Source organism: Teleopsis dalmanni, chromosome X (assembly GCF_002237135.1).
Source record: "Teleopsis dalmanni isolate 2A chromosome X, ASM223713v2, whole genome shotgun sequence".
NCBI lineage: Eukaryota > Metazoa > Arthropoda > Insecta > Diptera > Diopsidae > Teleopsis > Teleopsis dalmanni.
The window spans coordinates 4,522,745-4,544,036 of NC_051848.1; the positions used below are offsets into that span (position 1 = coordinate 4,522,745).

The window sequence follows — 21,292 nt, forward strand, 5'->3', positions numbered from 1 at the left end:
TCTTTCTCAATATGTGTTATACACATGTTTGGAATAACTGTTATAACAGCTATAATGAAATATTAAATAAATTTGTGAGATTTTCTATTATGTATATGTTCAGTTAAAGACTTAATAGCAATTAATTAATTTCATTGCTTAATATATCTTTGTATGATTTTATCTATATAATAACTAATTTTTTTTTTGGCTCAATTAGAACATATATTTTTTATCACAATTATAATATATTAAATTGAGTTATAAACCCTCAATATTATGTTTTAAATCAATTGTATTATATATTAATTGAGTTATATACTAATTTATTCTCTTTATTTAAATCTTTATGTGAATTTATTAAAATCCTTATTTATATCTTATTATTTGTATAACAAATAGTTTTTATAACTGTTATAAGAACTTTTTAAAAGGCTTAATACCATATACATATGTAAAAGTTCAGTTATAGACTTAAGAGCAGTATATGTCATTGTTTAAATATATATACTTAAGTGTTTTTTATAACTTCATATCATTTTAACAAAATAATAATTATTTATATAACACTTCTCGTACGACACTTATTTCATTTACCTGATAAAACTGTTCTAATAACGTATTATTTGAGTAAGCAAAGAAAGAGAGAAGAACAACATATTTAATTAAATAATAAATTTTTATTTTCTATATTAATTTAGTCAAAAGCTTATTAGAGCTTTATTTGTTTATAAAATTATATTTATTTACTTGTATTTTAATTTCCTTAAAAGATTTTTTTATAATCTCACAGTCACAGTCAGTCGCATATCACGTAACTGTTATAACTGTTATAACTGCTATAATAGCATATTTAACTGAATTAAAAATTGTTATTCCTAAAATTAATTGAAATATTTTTCTTTTGTAATTATATCCATAAAAGTTGGATGGAGCTGCTTTCAGTTTTGGAAGATTAATAACTGGAGCCGCGTTAAATGATCGCACACAAAAACTTGAAGACTTCTCACCTGTTATACAAATCACTTACAAACCGAAAGTAAAGCGAGAAAAATCTGCTAAATCTCTGAACTCGACGAATATCAGTATTCCACTTTATACGAATGTGAATCGCAATAATTTGATTTGTGAACTGGAAGTCCCGACATCGGAAAGCGGTGATACTGTTTTACTCTCCGGAGCAGCTCTAATTGTGCCAGACTATTAAATGGATTATCAGTGAAGTTGAAAATGGCATACTAGCCATTTGGAGTGTTAAAAAAAAATATATATATATATATATATATTACATGTTATTAATAATAAAAGTAACTAAAATGATTGTTTAAGGAAATTATTGCTATTATTATTAAGCTATTATTCACCTAGAAACAGAAGGTAGGGATGAATGAAATATTCTTACATATTTCTTTATCCTTAAACCTATCTTACCAAACCATCTGCTATTTTGTCTGCTATTTCAGATGCCCGGACTTGCACTAATATACTTTGTAAAAACCAATTAAAATTGAGTTGAGGTACTGTTTTTATTAAATAGCGTAATCCGATTTGTTCGCTATTTCTTCGCTACTTACTCGTGTCTTGTCTGCCTTTTCCACAAGGATCGAATGAAGACGTCTTAATGACGTAAGACATATATATGTATAAGACTGATCTACACAAATTCATAGGACTCTTTAAAGATAGTTTCTGATTTAGAAGTATACTCATATTCATACAAACATGCTAAAACGTTTCTTTATCTAAATAGATCTTGATTAAACTTATTTAATAGTTCCGTAGCTGGATCCGTAGCTCCTTTTAAGTATTTTATTTCAAGGATGCAATTAAAGAACGCCGATATTCTCAGATTTAATAAAATACTGATTGGAATATGTGATCGTCTTATTCGCTCGTAACAAGTTCAATATCTTAAAACTGGTCTTTGTTGATGTGAACGAGCTCTGAAACCATAAACTACAGGAAAACTAAAATTCTATCACAAGTTTTAATCAATCTAAGACAATAGTCAAACTGGATTAGATTAAATAAGATTTCTTCCAGAACTAAAACAATAAATCTTAAGGGTTTAGGGTATAACCATTATAAAACAATCTTTCTATTCTATAAGCCCTTTTCAAAAATCAGCTAGAATTATATTTTTCTTATTCTAGCACAATTTTATTTAAGCACGCAAATGTTTGAATCTTCTAACTGGTCGAATAATAATGGACGGACAGACGGACATATTAAAAAGTTGGTATCAACAGAATTCTTCCTTTTGTTAATAATAAATAAAAAATAAATTATAAATTAAAAAAAATTAAAGTGCCTTCTTATTTTCTTATTTATTATTATATATTATCATTAATTATTAATATATAATTGTTAATTATTTTTAGAATAATAGAATAATATAAAGAGTTTGAACTTTTAATTCAATATTCGGTAAAATTGTGCATTTTTATTAAATTATTATTCTGTCTAAATGTCCTTAATATTCTAGAAAATAGAACTTCAATCCATTTCATGACATTTATTAGAAGAGAACTATGGAGTTTTCATGTCCATATAGTAATTAGCGTGTTTCCAAAATTTTACTAAAAAATTTGAATCATAAATTATAAAGAATAAGGATCGGCTTTGTAACTTCGGCATAAAATAAAGAAAATTTACACACTTTTTACAATCAGTTAGATAATAATACTTCATTCAGATTGGCTAACGATCAAATGATCAACAATCATCACATTTGTTATTGCTTCCAATATCATCATCATTCATGACTATACAGTCCATGTAGGATCTGAGCATGTTTAACAACATCCTTCCATACTTCCATTCTTCTCTGTTTTTTGCTTTTATTTTCCAATTTCTTATGTTCATTTCTTCTAAATCCTGTTGCACACTGTCTTTCCATCGTTTTCTTGGTCGCCCTCTTCTTTTGCTGTTTCCTACTTCGTTCTCATAAATCTCTCTCTCATAGTGGTACTCTCATATCTGTTATTCTTGTCCGGCTTTTTCATAAATTTATTGATTGTATTACCTTCAGCTAGCCGTTCAACATCCCGTTTTCTTCACGGGGCCAAACATTTTTCTGAGCATTTTCCTTTCAAACACTGCTATCTCGCTTTCCTCCGTTTCAGTTGATCTCCATATCTCGCAGCCATATTCTACTACTGGGCGTATCAATATTTTGTACATTTTTAGTTTTGTTTTCTGCGAAATATTACTATTTGTAATTAGTCGTTTTAATCCCTAATAGGCTTTCAATGTAAGTATAAAAATCAAAGTAATCCAAATCAACAAAAAATATGATCGTCCACATATGTACATAACCTCAAGATCTCCATTAAAAGGAGAAATATGGAATAATCAATTTTTAAGTAAACTTCAAATTAAAAAAAAAAAATCATTTAATATATTTATGTAGCTAAATATATGAAAATTAAAACCAAGTTAAAAGTTCTTTATTTCAAGATTCATAGAAGTTTATTTTGATCTTGAAATACTTGAGAAAATCTCGGGTTCAAAGAGAGATTCTTTCATTTTGTATGAAAAACAAGTAAATAATAATTTTTATTGTTCTAAAGAAATTTAGATTTATTGAAAATATTGATTATTTTTGGTGGAAGTGATTATTTCTTTTAAAAAAGCTTATTGGTTAATTTATTTTATTTCAGTTTTTACTGCAATAGATAAATTAATTATTTTACTTATGTATGTATAAATTAGTGTAATTAAATTATGGCCGTGTGCGACTTTAACTAAATCGAGATAAAGTAAATTTAAATTTCCTGGGGATTTTTTGCACTGCACTTATGTAAATATTTATTTATATATATATTGCATTTATTTATTATATTTGGTTAAAAGTTTACAAATTTATTTATTTATTTATTAAACATCTTATAAAATTATCACAATGGTAACATCTAATTTACCCTACTCGAAATTCTGGTTTATACCAACATTCGCTGCCATACGGACATAATTTACTACGGCCTAAGACTTTCACTTTAAAAATTTTTTATTAAATTTCTGATTTAATTATTCCTTTCCTGCTTAAATTTTTAATATAAATTGAAGCAAATATATATGAAAAAAGTGCCAGTTTTGTTAAAATATTTATTTTACTAAATGCAGCTCTGCACTTTTTTGCATTTTGGTATAATTTTTTACCAAAAGCACAAACACTAGAATGAATAATTCACTTCCACAAATGGAACTGGTTAGGGTCTCTAAAGAAAATAATATAGGTGTTAATTTTTGTGTAGAAAAGCTATAGTTTTCAAAAAATATTTTCCATTGGTGAATTCTTTAAAAATTAAAATTAAAATTAAAAAAATGTTTAATTAAAAGAATTTAAATAAATAATTGCGCTTTATAGCTGAGAAAGCAACTTAAATCACAGACAAATGTTCGTGTCTTGGATAAAATGTTTTCTCCAAAATGGTATAAATTCTATCCTAGCATAAGTGGTTTATATCAAAAACTTAAATAATACGGTCTGTTTGTGTCTTGGATAAAGACCATAATATAATACGGTCTTTAGTTATGTCTCACAAAGAACGTAAAGTATTGTTGAAATATTTTTCAAAGGCCGTAATACCGTTATTATTACGATCTTTAGAAAAAATTCATAGCACGAACGGTTTTTACAGCCACTACGTGCAATGATTAAATACGATATTCGTCCGGTCTTTACATTCACATGGTCGTTTGTTGACTGCAGAGTTATGTTAAGTTTAACGAAATAATGTTAAAAGCATTAATCATATTTAGAATAATGTCTAAATATTGGGTTTATTTATGAACCATTCACATAATAATTTTGGTTCTATACTTAACTAAGGTTACGTACAACTATTCACAATATAAAATAAAATCATAAACAGCTGAATATTCTTTATGCTGAATTGTTGACATTTTTCGAGTAGTTTTGGTGCTATTCTAGGCTAATCAGTAGTTACGACTATTCACAATTAATTATTATTCAAAATGAATTTCGGTTACCTCGACAATATTTTTTGACTTACTTTAGATTTTCTTAGGATTTTGATGTAAATGTGTGGTTTATTTGTTTTTCTATATCACTTATTTTTCAATATATTATTTCAAAATTATATGCATTATTTTATTAAATAATTATTAAATATGTTTCAAGGACTTTATTAACTAACTTTGGTGAAAATATTTTAATATAAAAGAAAAAAATTAAAAATAAATATATGATAAGTGCAAAATCTTTTTTCTTATTTTTTTATTTAATTTGATAAACAAACTTATAAATTTAAAACTTTTATATATAAACGTTATTAGGATGTGAAGCGGAAGCCCTGATTATTTCAATGTGACATCTATGTAAAAGATAAGCTCAAATTAATATAAACAACTTAAAAGACTTTATTCAGGTAAATAATTATAAGAAAATAAAGTATAGAAATAAGGACGTGTGCGAGTTTGGCTAAGTTGATCCCAAACCAAATGGGAGATTTTTTAGGATTTCTTGCACTGCACACTTTTAGCCATTTACCATATCAACATGTATCGACACATCACTACATTATCGGCACAACTTAGAATTTTCCTCATTTAGAACGCAACTTAGCTTAACTCGCACACGACTTTAGCCTAACTCGCACACGACCTAAATATACACGACCGTACTCTTTGACTGCCGATTGCTGACTGTCACTTAACCACTGCTACTACTATTGCTTGACTATATAAGTGCTATATATATATATATATATATATATATATACATATGTAAGTTTGCAATCATATATGTCTAAAAAAGTGAATCTTTAACTTTACACATACTTTAAACAAAAAGTGTCCGATGTAGATATAGATATAGATATAGATATAGATATAGATATAGATATAGATATAGATATAGATATAGATATAGATATAGATTAGATAGATATAGATATAGATAAGATTAGATATAGATAAGATATAGATATAGATATAGATATAGATATAGATATAAATATAGATATAGATATAGATATAGATATAGATATAGATATAGATATAGATATAGATATAGATATAGATATAGATATAGATATAGATATAGAATATGGTAACAATGTTAAAAACCACACAAAAATGCTATTAAAATGCACTAAAAATGTTTACAGTTGTATTTTGTTCAATTGAATTTTTCCAGGGTGAGAACATATCTTCTCCTCCAAGTTGTTTAGGTGGATGTAGTGTTGACTCTTTTCGTAAGTTGAATTAACGTTTTTGCATCGATATGTTGCTTAATTCTCGTATTGAAATATTTTAATCATTTCTTTCGAATTTTACAAATTAACTCGATTTTATTTGAAGTACGGATCGTAATGTATTTGGTGATGTATTTGTCTATGGCAATAATTAATCTTGTTTTTTATACATTCTAAATGCTATAAAATGCTTTCATAGTTACTAATGCAGTAGATGGCGCTGCACACACAACTGAACAACCGAACAAACAAATAAATAATCACTTATTAGCTTATCACATATTTGCCAGATACACACATATATACACGTATGTAAGCACATATGGCTTGCATGTGATTGTAGAATGGTAGGATGGTAGGATTGTTGGATTGTAGAGAAAAGTGAACCAGACCCAGCACACGAGCTCTGCGCACACTTCCAACCTCGCAGACACCGATTTTGGGAGTTTTCAAGCCGTTGAATAAATATAATAAATTTTAGATTCTAGATTCCATTTTGTTTGCTTGCTGCAATTAAATTAGGTTAAAGCACAAACTTAACCATGTGAAAATGTGCAAGCACAGATACACAAATCGAGTAAACGACGTTAGTCAAGGATACTTAGCCATACACACATCGCACACATCCAACACATCCACCACATCCAACACACGGGACATGAACACACACATTTTCGTAAGTTTGGAAAAAATTAAAAGGAGGAAAATGAGAAGAGAATACAACTGAAAAGAATAAAACAAAAAACTAAATGAGACAATTTAATTTATAATAATAAAGTGATTTATACAGTTTGTGTCAGTGAAGTGCAAGCATACATTTTCCTTGCACCAATTTGTGTCATGTCGGTGACGCTGCTTTTCGGCACCAAGAGGACAGGAACCGAGCCAGCGTCACATAGTCACATCGTCACAGCGTCACAGCATATGCATTAAATAAGCTCCATAAACTGTGAAATGGTGTTCTAACTTGCATATACCCCACCTTCCCCGCCTTCTTCTGCTTGAACATGATGTGCTCAATTAATTGCTAAGTCGCTGTGCTACTTAAGCTTAGTTGAGCTTAACTTGGATTTTTCTATGCCATCCACTTGGTTCTGACAGCAGCAACATTTTTGACGGAAACCCAATATGTGTAAGTAAACACCATAATCAGTGCATATCTGTTTAATTGTAAGAAGATTACAATAAGTTGAACTCTTAATTTTTCGTTTTATATCAAATCTGCCGAAATCTGCTGTATTGGCCGCTCCCAAAGAGAATAATTTGGGTTATATCTGATATCTGAGCAAATATCAGAATTCACTCAAGTGTGTTCTCTGTGGTTATTTTCTTTTTGTTGCCGTCTTCGCATGAAAAAAAGTAGTAGTAGTATTAGTAGTAGTTTTATGAGTAGTTTTAGTATTAGTTTTGGTAGTAGTATTACTAGTAGTTTTAGTAGTCAGTAGTTTTAGTAGTAGTAGTAGTATTAGTAGTACAGATTCGTAAGAATTAGTAGCAGTAGTATTAGTAATAATATTATTAGTAGTAGTTTTAGTAGTAGTTTTAGTATTAGTTTTAGTAGTAGTATTACTAGTAGCATTAGTTGTGGTTTTAGTAATAGTATTAGTAGTAGCATTAGTAGTATAATTAGTAGAAGTGTTAGAGGAAGTATTAGTAGTAGTTTAAACGGTAGTATCAGAGCCATGTTATGTAGAGTGTTATGGGCATGTTAAAATTGGCTTTTTTAGGCTAGTACGAAAATGTGTGTTTAGCAGAGTGTCATGGAAATTGTAATAATTTGCTTGTAATAATTTAATAATTGTAAAAATTTTAATGATTTCTAAAAGACCGTAATGTTGACATTTTTTTATTGAACAACAGTGCTTTGCCTAAGTGACGAGACACATACCTATAGCCTCGGCTCTCATTTCCAAATTCAAACCGACGTATTGTTTTTTCTCTCACTCTCGATTTTATAATTTGCACTTAAAACAATAACAATTTTGATTTTGACGAACCTATGACACTCTACTTAACATGGCTCTTAGAAGTAGTAATAAAAGTAGTAATAATAGTAGTAGATGTATTAGTAGTGGTAATAATAATAGTACAGCTTGTGGTGGTAGTAGTCTCTCTTGTAACACCGCAGCTTGCAATTAAATAAAAATTTCTGGGTATGGCTAAACAAACTTGAGCAGAAGAACTCTACTGTATGTGATCTCTAGATCAACCTGGTCCAAACTGGACAAGAAACGTACTCAGTTAGGCAGTCAACAGCTTCAAGAAAGGCGTAACCTGCTCCCTGCATACTAGAAAGACACATTATGAAATTAAATTTACCAGTGAGGTAGAAACTATACTCCGCTTCATGTGTCAGTGTCCATCACTGGCTAATAGAAGAATCAAAATCTCTGGAACTTCTTTTCTTACCAACCTGGCAGAATCGTGTCTTTCGGTGTCACTCTTACGGTGAACACTGCTGTACTTTCGGAAATCCTTCTGGTCGGTGATATTATTCTAACCTTATGGTAGTTGTGATAATAATAGTAGTCGTAGTAGTCGTAATAGAAATAGAACTAGAAGTAGTGATAGTAATACCAATAGCGGATCAATGCACATACATGAGGTTATCCGGTATATTTTTTTTGTAGTAAACACAGGTATTTAAAGCACTTTTTTTGCATAGCGTGATATGTCAATCAAGCTTAGTTTTCGAGATATTAATCGTGATATTTGGAAAATTTTATATAAATATCACTAACAATAAGTAGGCGTGCCAGCTGGCTTGTTTCCATAATCAATGTAAATATTGGATTTATTAATTAGCGCCAGATGGCGTGTGCTGTTTTTTGTAACTGTTAAAGAAGGTGTTAAAGCTCCTTATTCTGAGAGGTCTACCCATATCGGTATTAAGTGTGAAGAGAAAAAGTTCTTGAAGTAGCTAACTAGAGTGTAATTTTTTGTAAAATCAAAATGACGAATAAATTTGAGTCAAGTCCAGCTTTGCAATAGGGAAGCCGTACTAATAATAAATTTAAATCACAATCAGGTAAAGAGAGAATGAGAGTGTAAAGTTCTTCCATGCAGTATATGCAGTATAATGCATATTTAGTCAGAGCATCACAAAAGTTGAACTTCTTAACTGAGTGACTTAAAGGTATATATGTTCTAGTATATATATAACATAGGCTTTGTCAGAGACATTGTTCGAGATATACTACGTTAAGTAAATTAATGAAATACTGAACATGCGAATGCATGTTGCAACCGATTTTCGATTTGAACAGATCTTATAAATAAAAAAAAAATGTGAATAATATGTATATAGTTTATATATAGTTGTAGTTATAAGTGTGTTTAAAATAAAAAAAAAGTAAAGTAAAAAATAAAAATTACCAAAATAGTCAGCTATTGCTCTTCTTATTTTCCCCGCTTGTGGATTGTTGTTACTGGAAAGGTCTTCATGCTGTGGTTTGTCAGCCAATGGATCTGAACTGTTTAACCGTTCGTTTATATTTATTTGAAAGGGAACTGCTTCAGGAAATTGATTGCTTTTCGATAAGTTTTTCGGAGGAATCATTGTCATTAGCTCTATTTGAAGCACATTTTGCCGAGTTGCAATTTACTTGCAGTATAAAATATTAGATATATTTCAAAATATTGCAGCTTAGTTCGTTGACTAAAGTTCGTGATGTAAACATGGTATTAACAAGATGTCACTATTTCAAAATTCCTTCATACTTTTTTTAAAATACAACAGAGGGTTTCAAAAGTTTTTATTTCCTCTTTTGACGTTCCCAGAAACTTCAAATTATACTTCAGTGGTAAATGCAGAAAATATTGCTCGGCATTTTGTGTTCAATAGGCCTGCAGAATGGATATAAGCAAAGAGGTAATATGGTTTTCTATTTATGTTATATACTATATACCAACTTATTTCTTGCGATAAGATAGTGTGAACTATCATAAGAAAGTTTTGAACAGATTTCATTTGATAATAACGACTGCGATATATACATGAAATTAACATGTATCTATTCTTGTTTGCAGCTAAAGGAATATAAGGTCACTGGTCGCAAATGGCTAACTAGACACAGGAGGGAGGCCTTTTTATTCTACATACACGTCTTCGCCGCAAGCAAACGTGAGGCAAAGACTGCTTTTTGGTTCTATGTGGAAAAAATGGCAGGTATAAATCGTCAAGCCGCACACATTTTTTCGTGTGAGCGCATTTATGTATCATCGCGTGAAAAGATAAGGTTCGCGTTTTGGGTCACCTATCCTAAACGTACTGGTTTCAGAAACACAATTTCAATATATAAGAACAAGAGTGTTAATAATGCTGTTACGAAATTACTTTGGCATTTGGGCGCCCGTCGTCGAGCTCTGGCACGTATCAAGGTGATTTTTAATGTGAATACTGGATTCGTTAGCGAATACTCACCGTAAAATATGTGTATTCTATAAAAAAGAGTTCAATCAATAAAAATCATTATTTTACATTAATTAAAAGTTATTTTAGTTTCTCAAAATTTGCTTATAGGAGTAATATTTCAATAGGGGATATTATAGCTTTGCTACAACTGGAGGTCTTACCAACATATGGCTTATATATCAGTAACGTTGGGTAAGACGTTAATTCTGTTTAGTACATTTCGTAGAGAAAGACAATGATGCAAAAATAATAAATATAGTAAAATCAATATTGAAATTATTGTCGGACCTTATGGATTGGATTTTAACGGTGTTAAGGTATTGAGCCCAATTGAGCCCACGTAAAATGGATTATGAAGCGACTAGTACTGTGCATTCACTAGTTCAAAACTAATCGCAGGCGCTACTGGGAAAGGAAGAAAGTTTTTTTGTGAGAGAAAATAAAATTAGAGGCGATTTAGCATAACTTCTTCAATGGCAAGATAACAGAGTAGGAGAGTAAGATTTTATTACCTAGTATTACTATGTTTGAACTTAGACTTATCGAGCCTCCTTAGCATATTTTACTATAAATTTTTTATGAAAAGTAAGACGTATTGTTGCATATTTGTCAATTTGAGTGCAATAGTCTAAATAGTCAAAGCATTAGATAACACTTCAAGACCTAATCATTTTATATATTTGTCAAAAACTTTGTTTATATTATTTTATTATTTATTATATGAATTAAACAAATTAATAAATCAAATTGTAAGGAATAAATGCTTCATATGTCAATACATAATTTTCGTCGGATTTGAAGATGAGAAATTTACTATAAGAAATTTCACTAGTGATATGACGGAAGTCAATGTAGACGCTAAAGCCAAAGCCTAGCGCAGCGTATTAGAATATGCTTCAGACAGTTCAATGGATGTTGATGTACCATGTATCGAGAATACAAAAACTTTTGATTTAGACGAATCCGATGATGACGAGCCAACTCCGTTGGATGGATACAATGTGCTACAACATGCAGAAATATTTACCTCCGATGAAGTTTTGAACATGTCGGCTAGCAAGCTAAGTCGTTTAAGAGATTTGTATAAAGATCAATTGAAGTACTTGGGTAGAGAATTGAAAAATGTTCAGAGAAATTATAAGGATGCTCTTACGAAAGAAATAGAAAGTGGTACTAATCCTAGTTTGCCACCACTGCCTACAACAGATGATCACAAACACTACGAGCAGTTCAAGGCACTTAAGACTTATCATCGTCGCCATGGAGTTGATGCAGTGCTACGCGAGAAGATGAAGGAGAAATAGCGTCTTGTGTCTGAAGGCAATAACAGCGCTAATAAGAAGACTATAATATGTGTTTTTCTTGACGCTGGTGTTAAATGTACAAAGGATCCATTGCCATTAACAAAATATTGCACATTACATGTCTTGTACGGTAAAACTCAAGTGTTATTCCGCCCTTGTGGCAAAGTACAGAACGGGGTTAAATGTCAAGCTCCAGTTCTCCAGTTAATTAATTCCAAATGTGATGCACACTTAGATATGCCCAACGTATGCAAAGAGTAAGAACAATCGGATGATGACAAGCCGAGTTGTTCTACTAAAACCACAAATAAATTCATTTAATTTAAGTTAATTAAATTTAAATTAATTTAAATTTATTTTATAATAGAAGTATTCAATTCAATGATTTTTTCACAATTTCAAAAACATTTAAGTAAAGTAACTCTAATAATGACTTACATTGTATACACATTTGTATATATAGAAAAAAATTTTAGATACATACCATATGTAATAAAAACTATATGTATATATGTATGCGTTTTTTACATATACATGAATAATATATAATATATAAATATGTAATTTTTACTATATATAAGTATATAATTTTCTTTTTTAAGTATATAATTTCATTCTGTGAAGAGAATAAGGAGTCGGCCACACATGTGCTGTTAGAATGCCCTGCGCTAAAGCACATACGAAATAGGCTCCTAGGAATGTATATTCTTACGGAAGAGGCAATGAATCTTTGTAAAGTAGGTTCTACACTACTTGTTACTGACGCAACAGGGCTTAAAGACCTATTCTAAGCCCAGAAGGGGCACAATAGATCCGATAGTCGCAGTGGCACATCCCCTAACAATAATAATATACTTATTATAAAATATAAATATGTAATATTTATTATATATAAACATATATTTATTATAAGTAAATGTATAATTTTTATTATACATAAATATAAAAATTTTGTTATGTATATTTATATGATTTTTATTATATATGGTACATATTTAATTTTTATTATATACAAATATATTATTTTTATTACATATATATATAATTTTAATTATATATATAATATATAATAAATTTGCGAATTTTTTAAGAGAAAAATTCAGGTTAGAGAATTTTAAATGATTATTAGAAGAAAGATTTTTAACAGCTGGATTATGTAAAATAAATAATTGATATATGAAAAATTAATACAAAAAAAAAATGTTGCAAAAATGTTGATATATAGTAAAAGAAGATATATAGTAGAAGTTTTAAATATTCCTCTGAATTCATTTATTATAATATCTCTGTTATTTCAGAGAAATATTTGATTTTAATTTTTCAAATGATTGACTTTTTTATGCAATGAATTATGCATTTGATTTAAAAAATAGGCAATAATAAATTGGGTTTTTATATATTGGACGACGGCTATTGTTCAAAAAAATTAATTTTGAATTATAATAGCTTTTGAGGTGATTTATGTACAACAACATATTTGGTGTCAAATCAAAGGATATTTAGTAGGCTAATAACGAATATACAATGTAAGTTAACCATTTCTGAAATATTGATGGTTTTTTCAGCTTCAATTAAAATCTCACTCCTCCATAATCCGCCCTTATTTTCAAACAATCCCTTCACTTTTCGCACTTCCTTTACACAACCACATCGTACGTAACTCATGTATTCGCATTTAAATATGAAAACGTATATTTATTCAGGTTATATCATATAGACCCACTAAGACTATATTAAAGCTTGAAAGTTTTGAAACCTCAATGATAAAATAAAATTAAATATATTAGAAATGCCTAATAAGCCTCATAAAAAGTTTCAGTTGTGTGTCTATTAATCAGACTAACATTAGTTATTGATAACTATATTTTTAATAAATACAATTGGTAAATTTTTTAAATTACATCATATTTTTTTCTAATGAAAATATATTTATCTAAAAGCTTAATTAATTAAATAATTTATTATAATACTAATGTTCTTCTGAAACTACCTTAAGCATACCAATTTCATATATTAAAACTTTCAAAGTTTACTGTTATATTAGCAAATAATAAAATGATATTTGATATTAAAAACAAATAACAAAAATAAAAATTAATTTAAAAAAATGATATTTTATTACTATACAAGTATTAAGTTTATTAATGAGTAAATGAAACTTATTAATATTCGATAAGTTTTAGTAGAAACAATTGACTGAATTTTTAAGTTGTCATTCCACAATTTCTAATCAAAAAGTATTTATCTTAACCTATTAAAAGTTAAAAATTGAACACGTAATGTAATTAGAATTCTCGGCGATGATATTTGTCTGGCTCAAAATATGAAGTCACTACAACCCGATCACTAAATCTGCGTCCTGTCAAGGCTTGTTGCGCTTTCTGACAGTCAAGTATAGAGTTGAATTCCACAAACACTTTACCACAACCAGGTACGTCTACACCTTTAACTGGACGTGGAATTTCGATACTGCGTACAACTCCATGCTTATTGCACTCGTTCTTGATATCCTCTAAGATGTCTTCGTACTCTTCCTCATCACGTAGCTCGTCAGGTGTTACCATATTAAACAGGCATAAAATTTCAGTAGATAGTCCAGCACTGATTACAGTTGTTAAGCCTGGAACCTATAAATTTAAACATGTGAAAATGTACGTTTAAAAATTTATTCTCAAATTCTACTTAACGACCTGTAAAGTTACGGGTGTGGCTAAAATGTTAAGCGCTGCATTTTTAGCACCCACGCTAGCTCGTTGCACAATTAGTTTTTTGTCTCCCAATTGCATTCCATTTAAACCAGCGATTGCCTTCATAAGAAATTTGTTTAACATTTAATTAACATTAAATTTGAACTTTAATTTACTTGATCAGTTACGTTTAAGTCCGCATATGCACAGAATGCATAACCCTTACTTAATCCAGTTGCGGAATCTTTAACTAAATTAAATGCGCGCAGATAACCAAAGGATAGCAAAAGTTCCTTAACCTGTGGAATATAAAAACAAGTGTTATTTACTGAATCTTACAATGCGATGACATTGAAAATATGTTCGTTATACTCTTTCCAGTAATTTTTAATAGATAACTATACTTGATATAGCCAGATTAGCTGCATGCAGCCATAGTTAAAACGGGCCTGAGTTGATTGTTACTGGAATATGCGACAAAAAAACGAACACATTTTCATCAAATTTGCTTTTCGTTTTCTGAATTCAGGTCTCTTATGTGCTAAAGTCTCTTGGAGCTCCTTGGATCAATTAAGTTAATAAACAGCGCTAATAAAAATAATGGACTTAAGCATGGAAAAGAAAATTGCCGGAAAATGCTAAAAATTTCTCTGTAATGATCTCTAAAGCTGAAAAGAAACACAATGTAGTCTTTGTTTCAAAGCTAAAAATTAATTAACATAAATTCTTCACATCAACCTTTGCAGTTCTATGGGTTGCTAAATATCTTAGCTGCTAAAAATTGCAACGTTAATGAATATATAATATAATATTATTATATTATAAAATCTAAAAAAAAAAATAAGGACTGAGAAACTTAGAAATATTTGTGTCCGTCTGTTTGACAATATTATTTTAATCCTTCATAAAAACAAACATATTTATTTTATTACAAAAAGATGACTTTGACCATGATTCCGATCCTTGCTTAAAAGTTAAAGTTTTATAGTAAGTTCTATAGTTCCGATTCTCATACACTGTAATAGGTACACTGTATGGAGTATTGAATAGTCAATTGGTGAGAATGAGATTATTGAATATATTGAATATATATTAAGCTGTAATATTGCTAAATCACATTTGAAAAGTTAAGTTAAACTTACTTGGTCATCGCTTAAATAATTTGGTAATCCACCAACAAATATCTTATGTGGCGAATCAGGCACCACATTGGAGATGACACCCGGCATAACTGCGAAACCAATTGTAAAAAAGTTAACAACCGATTTGGAAATATATAAATAAAACACATACAATCCATATTAAATCCTCCAGGTGGATCCGTTACGCCAGGCATCGGCTGGTAGTCGTGTGGACGGCGTATTTTTAAGACTTGTGCCTTAAAAGTAAGCCCGTCAAATGCCATTGCCTGAGTAGTTTCGTCGATTGAACGAAATTCAAGAAATGCGAAATTTTTGTCTAAATTGATTTGACAAGCAAGCACTGGGCTTCCCGCTGCCTGGGCATAACCCGATAAGTGCATGTGTTGATTAAAAAAGTCTATCATTTCCTCTTCCGTAACGCCGAATGGTATGTTGCCGACATACAAGCGGCGTGCCTGGCGTGTTATTGTTGAACCAACGACGGGGACAGCAGCTTGAGGTGTATCTGGTACTGATGACGCAGGAATTTGTCCAGATGCCTGCATTGCTTTATATTGCTGCGGAGTGATATGTTCAAAACCCGGTGGTGGAACATCCCAATATAGTGATGGTGTGCGGCGAAAAGCACGCACATTATGCTTCACCGAAGAATCACTTTGTCGTGAACCAGATTTGTGGCGGTGTTGTTTGCGTTCTAATGGAAAAAGTTATTGTTACATTAAAATCCAATCCAAATACATAACATTTTATTACAGACATATAGACATACAAGGGGTAATTAATTATTATATATAGTTGACTATACACATATAATTTAAATATATACATATGTAAGGTTATTCTAAAAAAACAGTCTTACTACATTACATACCTTCACGTGGCATTTTTATTCAAATTCAACGAAAAGACTCAATAGAAACCCAGCTAAATTTGGCTTCTGGATTGAATATCAAATAATTTCAACACAATTTCGACAAAAGTCACTTTTACGAATGTAATAGATTACTAAATTTTATGACATTAGTATATACATTTAGATATGGTAGTGATGTAGAGTTGAAATAATTCGGTAACCACTTAATACTGCATGTATTATATATCTGAAGTTATTTTCTTAATTAAAATCTTTGATGAATGGTACTGCGTATATATTATTGCCGATTTGTAGAATAAAGATTTTTAATTTAAATATTGAGTGTAGGGGCTCGTCTACTTGTACATGCTTTCACAATAAACAAGTTTCAAGAGTCAGTGATATGATGAAGGTACTCTTGAAACAATAATACTGTTATAAAATAGCAATTAATGTGGTTCACATTATAGTTCAATATTGACTATATATGGAAAATAAAATCAGAATGTAATTAATTAAAAGTTTTATTGGTAATTTGAGTTTTCTATGCAATACTGTGTTGTTAGAATAAAAAACCATTAAGACATGAAAACATAGATTAGAAAGCGAAAGGTGAGGGAGGTGCTCGAGCCCCTGGAAATGACAAAAAATAGAGAAAAAAATGATGAAGTTTACGGTATCACGTCCATAAGCGTATGGACTAGTACATAATCTTAACAAAACTCTAGGAGTTAATTAATTCATAAGGTACGAACTATTTATTTAATGAATTCAAAATGGGCGAAAATATTAAATTTTCTTGAAATTTTTCTTGAAATTTATTTCGAATTAATGCGAAAATAAAGTGTCAAATCATATAAAAAAGTAAGTTTCGAAATAACAAATTACTTTTCGGTTTTTTCTTTGCTTTTGCTTAGATCATAAACATTAATAAGAACTACTTAAACTAATATTTGCTAGAACTAGAAGATGGGCTCAGATGATAAGCAAATTATAATTGAAATATTTTGTAAGGTTAATTTGTCTGAGCTATTGACCAGTCAGAACGGGGTATACGCTGGGGTCTTTCAAACTACCTCTAGGATCTAGAATATGCTAATGACAATGAAAGATAAACTCAACGACTTGGTTCATGAATCGCGTAAAGTTAGTCTTACAATCAACACGGCAAAGATGAAAGTAATGAAGATAAACCCCTCTGACCCTTCTTGCAAATTCAAGCTGGATGATGTAGAAATCGACAACGTTAACAGCTTCACATATTTAGGCAGCATAAGATCGCCGAATGGTGGCCCAGAACTATTAAAAATTCTGAACTCTTATCAACATGCCGCCAATAACGTGGAATCCTCAAGGAAGCAGAAGACCTAGTAGGCCCAAGCAACGTTGAAGTGAACACTAGAGAAAGAAAGCCTGCTTGATTTTTGCGAAGTTGTTTATTTATTAGTTGAATAATATGTTCTAGAATTATTTTGTTGAAAATTTTTCTTACTATGAACAGTAATGAAATCCCTCGCCAGTTGTTACAATCGGCAAGGGTGCTCTTATCTTTCCTCGCACGTCGTTTAATTTGTTAAGTCAGAGTGTCGATGCCCCTCCCATGGTTTAAACCGCTTTTTGTGATTGGCTGGGTTAAGACTTTTCCTTTTTCTCCTTTCTGGCTTCTACTAATTGCCAAAAGGATGCGCTTAACCATTTTATGTTTGTTTTTGTCACGTTGCCAAGCACTTCAGTAGGTGCTTCTAAAATCACATTATTTGTGTTTTCCCACAAGTTTTCAACATCAGACGTCTGACTATCTCTACATCGTTTTTCGTACTTAGTGCGCATTGATTGCACAAAGCCTAATCTGTCATTGTTGTCTTTTAGTTTATAAATTTGGAACTTCGTTTGAAATTATCCAGTTGAAAATTCCGATTGCGTAGAGCTGGGTTAGGCGGTATTTAAGTTGTTTTATGTACTGCCTTGTGTGTAAATATCGGGTCTCTGATCATGAGAACACGATTCGAACATATTTCTAACATGAGTTCACCGTTTTCATTTCTTTCTCCAACGTGTTCTAAGCTGGAACTAGTGCTACCTATTCCTGCATTGAAGTCTACCATTAGAATTATAAGATCGTTGTGCTTGACATACGCTAATGTTCTGTCCAGGAGGCTCTAGAACTGCACTCTAACTTCTTATTCGGTTTCTTTTCTCGGGGCATAACATTGGATAATTAATTTAAGCGATAAAATAATTTTATGCGATTTAGTGTTTAGACGTGCTGTTATTACTCGTTCTGATATTGCGTGCCAATCCAGCAAAGCATTTCTAATTTTTCGGTTCAGATATATACCGATTTCGTTTATGCGCGGATCATCAGGGTAAAGCATCTCTGATTATATATATATTAAGTCTCCACTTGCAGTATGTTGTACTCCCCATTGGTTCCACTTCATTTCACTAATGCCCAGGACATCAATGCGTAGCGTTTTGCATTTAGATGTTAGTTGCGCAAATTTTCCTGGTTGAAATAGAGTTCTAATATTCCACTGAGCAAATCGAGTTCTTGTATACCGTGAAAATACATAGCTGGTTTGTTTCTCTTGTTGACATATTGATATCATTTAGTTCTCGAAAATTATAGGGAATCGACCTTTAACTTTCATAGTGTAGTGGCATGGCTGCCGCCTTACAAGTATTATTTGCTATCATGTGGTCTCCAAACCTGCCACGTTTCGCTATGTGGTTATAGTCATTTCCAACTATACCTAGATGTTGACATGGTTATACCGCAACGTACTCAGTCGCGAGAGCTTCTTCAGTGGAGTCAGGATATACCGCGAGAAGGTAGAAGTTGACATTTGAGGCATCCCAAGTATGATACATAGTTTATTTAAATGTTGACGTGGTTATACCGCAACGTACTCAGTCGCGAGAGCTTCTTCAGTGGAGTCAGGATATACCGCGAGAAGGTAGAAGTTGACATTTGAGGCATCCCAAGTATGATACATAGTTTATTTAAATTTATTCAGAACTTACTAAGTATTAATATCAACATAGAGATTTGTTGTGTCCATTATTATTTAATAGAACATACTTTTTATTCAAATTTATTTTTTTTTTCAAATAATTTAATTTTTATTAACAAAATTAAACAAAATCTTAACTCAATACTAAGATATGTATAGTTTTGTTAATAAATATGAAGAATATGTTTAAAGAAATTGCAATACCGAAAAAAGCTGGCAAATAACTAGCCAAATGCAATATATGAACCAACAGTTTTTTTTTCATTTAAAAGCAAAAGATACTAAAGTTATCAAAATCAACATTAAACTTTAATCTTTAAACTGGATTAATAAATATATTATTATTATAATAATTTGTTACCGGGCTAATTGGTCAAATTTTAATATAAATAAAAAGTCACTAATTTATTATTTATATTTAAAAATCGTTTATATTTTATTTCCGATATTTCGACTATCTTCGATAGTCATCTTCAGGGAAAACTACACAAAATATAGGATGTTCACATTTTTATAGCGGATTATAAAGAAAAATCATACAATAAATACAATAATAATGATGACAACAAGAGAAAAAACAACAATAAAAATACAAAAGAAAAATTAAAATTATAAAAAAAATTTTTATAAAAAAAAAAACAAAAAAGCTTTACAAACATCCTGTGTCATTTGTTTATAATATTCCTATAAGCCTGAGCACAGTTGTCCGTATCAGTTTTATAATTAAGTCTTATATTATTGGGCACTTGAAGTATTGAGAGCATTTCTAGAAAGTACCTCTTATTATGGTTCCTTTCTTCATATAAAATTTTTGCCTTATCAAAATCAGGTTCATGTTTATGCTCCATACAATGCACAGCCAATGCTGTATTGGCTTCAGCACCACTTTTATTTTTTAAACTGTGTTTATGTCCAGCCATCCTTGTCCTAAGCTTATTTTTAGTCGTACCTATATATATTTTGTTACATACATTGTACCCGTCACCTTTACAATTCAGCTGGTACACTACATTAGATTTGTCTTTATTATTAATTTTAGTTTTCGTATTGCTATATAATTTAGCTATTGTGTTTGTTGCCTTATGAGTAATTTTATAACGTTCCTTGTCATATATACTAGAATTCATTATTTGGTTTGACAATTTCGGAACATAATCAATGGATTTATATATTTTTTTGTCATTATTATTGTTAGGTTGGAGCTTTTTACAGGTCTTATTAAGCATCATATTAATAATCCTTACGGGGAAGTCATTCTTTATTAAAATATCACGCACTATGTTCTTTTGTTCATTATGGAAAATTTTGTCACTCAGTACTAGAACTCTTCTAATAAAATTGGATGCTGTATTTAAAATCACGTGTTTAGGATGATTGGAATTATAGTTAATTAATCTTCCTGACGCTGAAGACTTTTTATACCATTGAAAGTGAATTTGGTTATTATGTCTAATTAATTCAACATCTAAATAAGGAAGCTTGTTATTCTTTTCTTCTTCTATGGTGAATTTTAAATTTGTGTGAAAAGAATTCAAAATTTGAAGTATTTGAGTTATTTTATTTCTGCGTATTATCGCGAAGATATCATCTACATACTTCGTTAATAATCTTGGTTTATATTCCTGGTCATCCACACACTTTTCCAATAATTCTTCCATCACGATATCTGCTATAATGG

The 21,292-nt window shown here is 30.2% G+C and overlaps 3 protein-coding genes and 1 pseudogene across 3 annotated transcripts in view; 3 read left to right on the forward strand and 1 right to left on the reverse strand.

Annotated features, from left to right (window-relative positions):
• LOC119687926 (cytoplasmic dynein 2 heavy chain 1) overlaps positions 1-1,222 on the forward strand; it is a 35,627-nt gene extending 34,405 nt beyond the window's left edge. The window contains 1 exon segment of the mRNA XM_038102479.1: positions 905-1,222. Coding sequence (XP_037958407.1) covers positions 905-1,186 — 282 coding nt within the window. The 3' untranslated portion in view covers positions 1,187-1,222.
• Positions 1,223-10,017: 8,795 nt separating this feature from the next.
• On the forward strand, positions 10,018-10,628 carry LOC119662593 (60S ribosomal protein L18a-like). Its single transcript, XM_038072243.1, has 2 exons — positions 10,018-10,071; positions 10,230-10,628. Exons 1-2 carry the CDS (start codon positions 10,054-10,056, stop codon positions 10,626-10,628), a joined length of 417 nt encoding a protein of 138 aa, XP_037928171.1. The 5' UTR covers positions 10,018-10,053.
• Positions 10,629-10,959: 331 nt separating this feature from the next.
• On the forward strand, positions 10,960-11,918 carry LOC119687422 (annotated as a pseudogene).
• A 2,279-nt stretch (positions 11,919-14,197) lies between these two features.
• LOC119689632 (splicing factor U2AF 50 kDa subunit-like) lies at positions 14,198-16,721 on the reverse strand. Its single transcript, XM_038104502.1, has 6 exons — positions 16,619-16,721; positions 15,899-16,441; positions 15,748-15,836; positions 14,782-14,904; positions 14,609-14,725; positions 14,198-14,545 (listed from the first exon to the last, which is right to left on the reverse strand). Exons 1-6 carry the CDS (start codon positions 16,629-16,631, stop codon positions 14,204-14,206), a joined length of 1,227 nt encoding a protein of 408 aa, XP_037960430.1. The 5' UTR covers positions 16,632-16,721; the 3' UTR covers positions 14,198-14,203.
• Between the last annotated feature and the right edge of the window lie 4,571 nt (positions 16,722-21,292).